At 34.8% G+C, this 10,307-nt stretch overlaps 1 protein-coding gene across 2 annotated transcripts; it reads left to right on the top strand.

The window, feature by feature from the left end:
• Positions 1–1,065: 1,065 nt before the first annotated feature.
• Positions 1,066–5,732, top strand: LOC109170662 (endo-1,4-beta-xylanase A-like). Of its 2 annotated transcripts, XM_019319863.1 has the most exons (9): positions 1,066–1,326; positions 1,475–1,743; positions 1,840–1,944; positions 2,361–2,728; positions 2,812–2,971; positions 3,058–3,410; positions 3,531–3,708; positions 3,822–4,355; positions 4,427–5,732. In XM_019319863.1, exons 2-9 carry the CDS (start codon positions 1,672–1,674, stop codon positions 5,543–5,545), a joined length of 2,889 nt encoding a protein of 962 aa, XP_019175408.1. In that variant the 5' UTR covers positions 1,066–1,326; positions 1,475–1,671; the 3' UTR covers positions 5,546–5,732. The 2 variants fall into 2 exon arrangements, with proteins under 2 accessions (XP_019175408.1, XP_019175407.1); XM_019319862.1 differs by having other exon boundaries at positions 1,066–1,743.
• Positions 5,733–10,307: the final 4,575 nt, after the last annotated feature.

The raw sequence follows: 10,307 nt of genomic DNA, 5'->3' as shown, positions 1-10,307 counted from the left end.
GCATTTTTTGGGACCAATATGTAGATTTATTGCTCCCACTTGTGAACCACCTAGAATCTGAACTTATTTGGTTGATAATTCAAATGTGTCATGCAAAGACGTATAATAATAAATATCTAATTTCATCTTGATTTGTGATACTTTATAAATGACTATTATAATAATAAATATAATTGTCTAAATCATATTACATTCCTAAATTCCTAAGAGAATTCCAACGGTGATATAAAACAACATTAAAATAGAGTTTGATTTCAATTTTTTCACAAGTTAATGCCTTTTTAAATTATTTTTATTTTTTCAATATTTATTTTAGTAATACTATAATTGCCTAAATAAAAAAATATCAAATTTTAAAGATAATTACAGACAACCGAATCATATATTATTCAATTAATTGGATGATATTTTTATACTAATTTTATAATCAAATAAATGTACACTTTTAAATATTAAAATTATTTATTATTTCCTCTCTTTAATTTTATTATCTAAATATATAATAAAAAATGTATTGCACAGATAATTTACTAATTATTGTAAATTATAACATCATATTGTATGACGTTATAACAAAGTCTTCTATAAATAGAAAGATAAATGAAATAGTGAATAAACAAGAACAAGTTGACCAGTGGCACACTGGCACCTAACTTTATTGGTGTTACAGATTTTAAAAATAATTGATTTATCAGATCAGGTTTTAACAAAGTACTGAATTGATGGTAGATCCCTCTATGGATATTTAATCTTATTTATTGAGCTATTAAGTTATTGTAATTTATATTCTCTCAAATATTTTATAAGAAGTGAAGAGAGCCTTTAAATTAAAGATTCAACCTTTTAGAAATAGAATAATAAAATGATAATTTGACTAAGTTAATTGAAAATTAACTTGATAATGATATAGTTTCAATTTGATTATTTACAATTAAAAATTGTCTATTGACTTGTGATTTTAGTTTTCTGCTTATTAGAATTACTGATCAACTTTATTCAAAGCACATAATGGATGCTGGCTCACCCACAAATAGTCATGGGCTCCAAGTTCTGTAAACGGCGAATTCAAACATTAACCGCAGACGCAAGAAATGATTCCAGTGATTATATTGCCGAGGAAACAAGAAAATAAAAAGGCAATACCCCGAGGAAATTCAAAGATTCAAGAAAATGTTGATTTCAAGAGAATGAATTTGGTAAATTGGCGATGCCCAGATGGAGTTCTTCACTGTTCAGTGAAAGCCAGTCTTCACCTAATCAGATGAATTCTTAGGAGTAATGCCTCAATGAAGCTTGCAGGCAAAGCGCCAAGCAGGAAGAAGGAAGGTATCCTAACAAAATTAAATTAAAAAAAAAAAAACATTCTTTATTTATCCAACTAACATCACTTAGCTGTTAGCATTAGCGGTAATCTTCTATTGGAATTCAAGCATTCATAGAACAACTAATCAGCTTTTCTCCCCAATTCTGCAAGTCAAAGAAACAGCCATCTTCAAGAAATGCCAACACTTTTTATTGTCTTAAAATTCTCCGGGGAAAGCGACAGCTGAAAGACAAAACAGCATACAGTTTCTTATTGTTGGGTGGGTTGGGACTCTCATGCGCTTTCATAAGACTTAACGTGCAAAATTTCCGAAACTAACATAGGAGGAACAAATCCGTGGGTATATAATGAAGAGGTTCGCGGCTTGTTGTTTCCCAATCAGACCCTCCAAATCCCATTCTCAGCAATCCCATCCTCAGGTAACTCTTTGCTAGTGATCTTTCTTTGGGTCTGGGACTCATAATTTCTCAATCATGATTTAATGCTGTTCCTTTGATGTTTTTTGTTGTTAATAGGTTTCAAGAGAAAGCATGGAAAACCCAGCAATCATCAATGTCAATGACAAGGAGAGCATGGAGAAGCCTGCAGTCATTAGTGCCAGCAATATCTTGGAGTCTGAGGTATTTCAATCAATGGGATTTTACTGTTTACTATTTTACCTCTTGATGCTGTATGTGTGTTTAAATTCTTGGAGCGTTTAGTTTATGGAATGTCAAATTACCTTAGTTTAGATCAATGAGAAAGTCTGTTTAAATAGACAATTAATAAAAACTGAAGAGTTGCAAATATTAAAAGCATGCATGGGAAAAACAAAATAGTCATAAGAGCATGGCCATCGGAGGAGAAATGGGGGAAAAGTCACTTTTTTTGAGGCCAACACGCCATGGTGGCAGAGAGAGAACCAATAGAGAGAAGGAGTGGGGAGCATCTGCTATGGGTTGGATTATTTCTCTTCCCAAGAAAGAGAAATTAATGAAGATAGAGGAGTTGCTGGGTCATTTATTTATTTGTGTGTGGTGTTTGTTCTTGCTTGCAGGATTCAAAGGAGAACATGAAAAGCAAGACGGGCTATTCTGCTACTAATAATATTGTCCTTAACCATGAGTTCTCTGAAGGGCTGCATATGTGGCATGCTAATTGTTGTGAAGCCTATGTGGTTCCAGCTGGTTGTGGTGACAAAGGAGTGCCAACAGATTTTGGCGGTTGTTATGCTGTTATTACAAATCGCAAGAACTCCTGGCAAGGATTGGAGCAGGATATCACAAACAGAGTTTCCATGGGTTCCACTTATTCAGTTCGGGCTTGTGTTGGAGTCTCGGGGACAATTTCAGGCTCTACTGATGTCTTGGCTACACTGAAACTTGAATACCAAGACTCAGCTACCAGATATCTCTTTATTGGAAGGTATTATATTCCTTACCTACCTTATAGTTTTTTTTTTTTATCAAAGAAAGTCTGATGCCATCATGGAAGTCCTTTGCATGCAGAAAATCTGTTAGCGTAGACAGATGGGAAACACTGGAAGGCACATTTTCAGTGTCTGATAAACCTGATCGGGTTGTATTTTATCTGGAAGGGCCTTCACCCGGAGTAGACATACTCATAAAATCGGTCATAATCTCTTGTTCCAATCCCAGAAAGTGCGAGGTGAGTTTACCATTCCAAATGACTATAGTTTCTTGCTGTTTGCTCAATTTCTCCTTTGCTTATTCAATACTTCCCTTGCATGATAGAATTCAAGCACAGTTCGTGTATCTGATGGAGACGAGAGTGTTATATTGAACCCCAAATTTGAGGATGGTCTGAATAACTGGACTGGAAGAGGCTGCAATGTTGTTTTACATGATTCTATGGCAGATGGGAAAATCCTTCCACTTTCTGGTAAGGTATTTGCATCTGCAACAGCACGAACACAGACCTGGCATGGCATTCAGCAAGAGGTAACGGGAAGAGTGCAGCGAAAGCTTGCATACGAGGCTACAGCTGTAGTTCGGATATATGGAAACAATGTAACTAGTGCAGAAGTTCGGGTAACGTTGTGGGTCCAGGCTGCTGATCTCCGTGAACAGTACATTGGCGTTGCCAAGTAAATTTCTTTTTTTTTTTTTTTTTTAGTACTACTGACTCTGTTACAATAGCTAGAAATGAAACATGTTTTAAAATGTTCTCTGAAATTGCTAAAAGCAAAACCTGGTTTGTTGTGTAGAGTACAAGCAACAGACAAGGACTGGGCACAGTTACAAGGAAAATTCCTTATAAATGGTTCCCCTTCAAAGCTAGCTATTTTTCTGGAAGGCCCACCTCCAGGCACCGATATTCTCATTAATTATTTTGATGTAAAGCATGCTGCTAAAGTGCCTCCATCACCTCCACCGGTGATTGAGGTGAGTTCGAATTTCGAAATGATGAATACTAACATAAGACTATAAGAGCGATTTCTTGATTGATTCAATCTGGTCTTAGGATACCAATAATGTTACTTTAATTTACTCTCCAGAATCCTGGTTATGGTGTTAATATTATTACAAATAGCAACCTCACTGATGGGACAAACGGGTGGTTTCCCCTTGGCAATTGCACGATGAGTGCTGCAACTGGCTCGCCACATATAATGCCTCCCAGAGCTCGAGATTCACTCGGAGCTCATGCACCTTTAAGTGGTTCCTATATTCTTCTGACTAATCGCACCCAGACATGGATGGGTCCTGCCCAGATGATTACAGATAAAGTTAAACCTTATTTGACATATCAGGTCTCTGCATGGGTTAAACTTGGAAACGCGACTGGTCCTCAGAGTGTAAACATTGCCCTCTCGGTGGACAGCCAATGGGTGAATGGTGGCCAAGTTGAGATTTCTGATGATCGGTGGCATGAAATCGGTGGAGCCTTCAGAATTGAGAAGCAGGCGGCTAAGATTATGGCGTATATTCAAGGTCCCGCTGTAGGTGTTGATTTAATGGTTGCTGGACTGCAAATTTTTCCAGTTGACAGACAGGCTCGGTTTAAGCATCTAAAAAGAGAAACTGATAAGGTAACATATTCCATCTAAAAAGAGTCTGGACTGCTCTATAGTCAATATTAATGATTCTTTCATACCTGCAGATACGCAAGCGTGATGTTGTCTTGAAATTCTCGGGATCAAGTGCAGGCAGTTTGCTTGGCACGTTAGTGAGAGTACGACAAACGCAAAACAGCTTCCCCTTTGGGTCGTGCATTAATAGGTCCCAAATGGACAATGAAGACTTCACTGCTTTCTTTGTCAAGAATTTTAATTGGGCTGTGTTTGGGAATGAGCTGAAGTGGTACTCGACGGAAGTGCAGCAGGGGAAGCTAACTTATAAAGACGCTGATGAGCTCTTGGACTTTTGCACGAAGAACAACATGCCAGTTCGGGGCCATTGCATATTCTGGGAGGTGGAGTCCACGGTTCAGCAATGGATTCGTTCCTTGAGCAAGAACGACATGTATACAGCAGTTCAGAACCGTCTAACGAGCTTGCTCACCCGCTACAAGGGCAAATTCCCTCAGTACGACGTGAATAATGAGATGTTGCATGGCTCGTTTTATCAAGACCACTTGGGCAAAGAAATTAGAGTCAACATGTTCAAGACTGCCCACCAACTCGACCCTTCTGCTGTCCTATTTGTCAACGATTACCACATCGAGGACTATTCTGACAGCCGATCATCCCCAGAGAAGTATATCGAGCACATTCTTGATCTCCAGGAGCAAGGGGCGCCCGTGGGGGGGATAGGCGTTCAAGGACATATAGATAACCCGGTTGGGACTGTTGTGTGCTCGGCTCTTGACAAACTGGGGATTCTTGGACTCCCCATATGGTTCACTGAAGTTGATTTCTCTTCAGCGAACGAATACGTTAGAGCTGATGATTTAGAAGTCATGTTGCGCGAGTGCTTTGCCCACCCTGCAGTGGAAGGTATAGTCCTCTGGGGATTCTGGGAGCTGTTCACGAGTCGAGAGAACTCGCATTTGGTGAATGCTGAAGGTGATCTGAATGAAGCTGGGAAGAGATACCTTGCCCTGAAGCAAGAATGGATGACACATGGGCATGGACATATTGATGGGCAGGGACAGTACTGCTTCAGAGGATTCCATGGATCATATGAAGTGGAAGTCATCACTGCCACTAAGAAAATCACCAAAACATTTGTTGTTGACAAGGGTGATGATCCACAGGTAATCTCCATTGATGGCCTGTAATTCTCCATATCCATGCTGATATTCATGCCCGGTTTATGTTCTTGTGAGTGTGTGATTCTGGAAGAGTGAATTGTCTGATCTTGTGGTTTTATCATTCTCTGTGTGTATACAAATCTGGAGTGAAATCCCAGTACTTGTTCTGCTATGCATATACATAACTGAATAAAAGAGGCATTCTACATCTATATATCTTGTGTAATGTTACCATTACTAGTACTTTTTACTTTTTTACTAATGTGATATGCTTGAATTGGTTCAAAACGGGGCAATCCCAACTAAGTTAGTCAAACAGTTGGTTTGATAACCAGATATGGGTAAACAGTTGGTTTGATAACCAGATATGGGTTGTCTTCTCTGGTCGAGAAGCCGACGACCACTGTGGTGGCCTTCTCGTTGAAGGCAACCCAAATATGAGTTGCCTTCTTTGGACGAGAAGGCGACCCTAGTGGTTGCCTTCGTCATGACCAGCGATCGTTCGTCGGTCACTGTTTTGTCTGAAAACATGCCTAATTTTCAATGAGTTATGATAGAAGGTTATTTACCTGTATTTGGGTTTCATTGCATCATAATGCATTGTTCATTGGTGTAATTGCACCTTTAAAAAGTTTGATGAGCTAATTGACTCTTTAGCAAATATTTGAGGGTCTATTTTCGAATACACTTATCATTTTCCTATTTAATTGGGCTTATTTAGGCCCAATTTCACAATTGGGTTGGACCTCATATCTTAAAACAACAGCTCCATTTAAAACGTAAGCCCATATCCTAAATGATTGACTGACAAGACTTTGGAGCCCAAGAAATATTCTCTGAATCTCTGATTGACACAAAATTGTTGTTTCCCATGAAATACAAAACACTGATTAGCCTTAACACCTTGGGAAAAAACAAGATTAGACAATTAATCAACCCAACCACTGTTGATGAAAAGATAAAACATCTGTCGATGAATAAACGGACAACAAGAATGAGTACGTAGTATGCGTTGTAACATCGTCAAATCACATCGCAGATTGTAATTAAAGTCGTAGCGTTCACATTAATTAAGATTAAGGAACATTTTTTTTTAAAAAAAAAACACCCTCCATTAACACCAGCGATAGATCATAGATTTATAGATCAGATGCTCCTTGTCCTCCAGTGTCCTACCATAATAACGTAAGATGTCTGCAAGTTATAGAATAATAAAAATAATAATACTACTGTGACGTCAGCGCCATTACTAAACATTCTCTTCATCATCATCCTCTCGTTTTGCATCAATCAATAATAATAAAAAAAAAACCCTCACGAGTAATTTGGCTGGTTTTCAAGTGAAAAATTGCGCCCAAAGATGCAAAATTTAATTAAAATAGCTAGGTTGCCCATAATAGTTTGGTCTTATCATGTAATGAGTCGTTAAGTCACCGTAATTTAACTCATCTACAATTTCTATAGGGTTAATGCGTATGGCCCATCCGCCCAGGGCGAGGGATTTCACCTTTTGCATTTAAGAAAATAAAATTTTGAGATTGTAGGTCTATATAAACAACTTATATTGATTTACTTCTTTATGATCCTTTTTTACGTTTACGAACCGTTTGGTTCGTGACAAATATTTGAGGATAAATGAAATTGAAATTCCATTGATAAGAAATTACCGGGAATATTAATTACATTGTTTAATTGGTGAAAAATAAATTACTGGTAATATTGATTCTATTGTTTGGTTATGTTTGAAATTGTAAAAAATAATGAGTATAAAGACAATTATACTTTTACACAATAACAACAAAAACAACAACAATAATAATAATAATGGTAATTAAGAAAAGTTGATGAAAGAATGATGAGTTAATACCATCTGAGGTCCCCCGAGTATTGTGGTTTTGCCATGTTTAGTCCTAAACTTTCAAATTGACCATATGTGGTCCTTCGATTTTCAAACTTAACAATTCGTGGTCCAAGTTAACCACACATGGTCCTTCAACTATTAAATTTTAATCATCTATGATCTTTTCATGAGGACCACTACTGGTTAAATTTCGAAACTTGAAGGACCATGGGTGGTTAATTTGGACCACAAATGGTTAAATTTGAAAGTCGAAGGATCACAAATGGTCAATTTAAAAGTTTAGGACTAAATGTGGCAAAACCACTATACTCGGAAGGCCTAAGATGGTATTAACTCAAACAATAATTATCATACTCATTTTCCATGAAAAACAAAATATCAATATGAGGCCATGGAAAATGTTTTCCTTATTATTGAAGAAAATATTTTCCATGAACTAAATAAAGAAAGAAATCAATTTTCTTTAATTTCAAAGAAAAACATTTTATTTAGAACACATTTTCTAGCAAACCAAACATGTCTTTTAGAGTCAAAAAATGAATTTCACTCCAAACACATATTTGAGTATAGCATGTGACCTTCGTCGTAAATCAAACAAAATAAAAATTTATTTTGCCCAATTAAAGACAAATTAAACTTGGTTCACATATAAATTAATGTAAGAAAATTCATATCATAACACGTGGCATTACTCTTAACTTTTCCTTCACTCACACGGTGGATATTCATGTTGTACGTGTCTGCTTGTGAATTTGTATTTTATTGATAATTATTTTTGCATATTATATCATTCATAAACTATAACATTTGATACCTCCATTATTATGAGATAAAAAGTTAATTTTATAGTTAATTGTACTTTTAACCAAACCCGTTATTTGTGTGTAGAGTGTTGCGCAAATTATGCTGTTGAAACGTGTTTATTATACGCATGGTAAACACAGGTATTGATTCATAATTTTTATACTGTGGATTTATAATTTTTTTTTAAAAGCGTAGATTCATAATTTTGTTTTTCATTTGTTATTACAGATATTATAAATTTACATTACAAAAATTATGAATCTACAGTATAGAAATTATGAATCTACAGTATAAAAATTATGAATCTACAGTATAAATATAGAAATTATGAATCTACAGTATAGAAATTATGAATCTACAATACTGATGTTATGAATCTACAATATAGAAATTATGAATCTACAGTTTAGAAATTATGGATATATCTCGTTAACAACAAATGAAAAACAAAATTATGAATCTATATTAAAAAAAAAATTATGAATCTACACTATAAAAATTATGGATCTACTTTTGTATTTATTATGCGCATGATGAACACATTTCCACATCATAACTATTGGTAGAGTGTGGGGTGGGTATAAAGGAGAATAGGAGATAGTAGTATAAGATGATGGAGAATGGGGCTAAATAAAATGATTAAGAATAATGACTTGTAGATTCCAATTACAAAAAATATAAGGGGCCCACGGACTAGCCATAAAGGAAAAGGGTGGCCCACAAATCACATCCGTTGATAGACTACAACCATCTAATGGTTGGGCCCTAATTGGGCCATCGATTCTCAAACACACAGTCTCATCTCTGTCTCATATACCTGGTTCATTGGGCCCCACTCCCACATGGCTACATAGTACATCTGCCGGACTTTCTGTAAATCAAACTCCATTTACAATTCGAATCTTGACAATAACAGTGTAATAATTATGTCTAAAATGAACAAATTTCTTCTACATATGAACATTTAATCTTGTCTGTATTACAGAATACATGAGTGAATCTCATTCGTTAATTTAAGAAGATCAAGAGTTAAAAATTAAAAAAAATAATGATATTTTGTAATTATTATTAGTACAATGTATTTATAAATTATTAATATTCGTTAATTTAAGAAGATCCAGAGTTAAAAAAATGATGATATTTTTGTAGTTATTACAATATATTTGTAATTAATAGTGCATTTACATATAATTGACAATACATTCAAAATTTATAATAGTAAAATCACGTATGTATATTATTGATTGCCATTGGATACACTATAACATTTGTTCAAATGTACCATTTTAGTTACAAAAATGTCACCATATTTTTTTAATTTCTAACCATTTATTATCGTAGATAGATATTTAAGATTAGTCCGTACGTTCTTACGAAGTTACTAGTATTCATGGGAGTCAAATCCTCTATGACTATATATACACACACTTTTGATTTATCGACGGAATACAATAATAATTACCAAAAATGATAATAAAAAGAAACTAATATAAATTTCACAAAGCATGATATCTTATGTTACTGTAAAAGATTCATAATGTATATATTTATATTATATTTTAGAGAAAAAATTTCGTTCTCTTACTGCAATGTTGAAATATTAAATAATTTTAGATTATTATTTTTAATTATTTGATATTACCAAAATGCCCTCTCTAATGGGCATTGGCACTTAAAAAAATTCACTATATATTTTTATTTCAACAATTTTTCTTGTCCGGTGTGGAAAAATGCAACAAGAGGTTACTGTCATCATGTGACTGTCTAACTATCAAATTGAAAAGGAGAAAAAAAAAGGTACACTTTTAATTTGAAGGTCAAATTAAGACAATAATTAATCTCAGTCGTTTAACAATTTAGACATCAAAACTGAATTTTGTTGAATTTGTTGTGCTACAAAAATATGTAAAATACAACAAACATGTATACAGGTAGTGTGAGGAGAGTCAAGAGTGTATTCCCTGATGTAAATGGAAATGTCATATTTACTTCAAATTTTCAATTTTTAAATCTAATTTTTCATTTAGCATTTTTTTTAAAATACAATATCTGATATTTCATTATTGTGTGACTAGTTTAGAAGTAGCCCGGATCTCACTACTATAATGCACCTAAAATATGGCC

Source organism: Ipomoea nil, unplaced genomic scaffold (assembly GCF_001879475.1).
Source record: "Ipomoea nil cultivar Tokyo-kokei standard unplaced genomic scaffold, Asagao_1.1 scaffold3321, whole genome shotgun sequence".
Taxonomy (NCBI): Eukaryota; Viridiplantae; Streptophyta; class Magnoliopsida; order Solanales; family Convolvulaceae; genus Ipomoea; species Ipomoea nil.
The sequence above is the reverse complement of the archived record's forward strand: the minus strand, read 5'-3'. Positions and strand labels throughout refer to the sequence as shown.

What these genes read in the sequence shown, in the direction of transcription:
- LOC109170662 (XM_019319863.1), top strand. Translation starts at nt 1,672, where the DNA reads ATGAAGAGGTTCGCGGCTTGTTGTTTCCCAATCAGACCCTCCAAATCC. An exon ending in GCAATATCTTGGAGTCTGAG is followed by an intron (nt 1,945 to 2,360) that starts GTATTTCAATCA and finishes TCTTGCTTGCAG; the next exon opens with GATTCAAAGGAGAACATGAA. An exon ending in CCAATCCCAGAAAGTGCGAG is followed by an intron (nt 2,972 to 3,057) that starts GTGAGTTTACCA and finishes CTTGCATGATAG; the next exon opens with AATTCAAGCACAGTTCGTGT.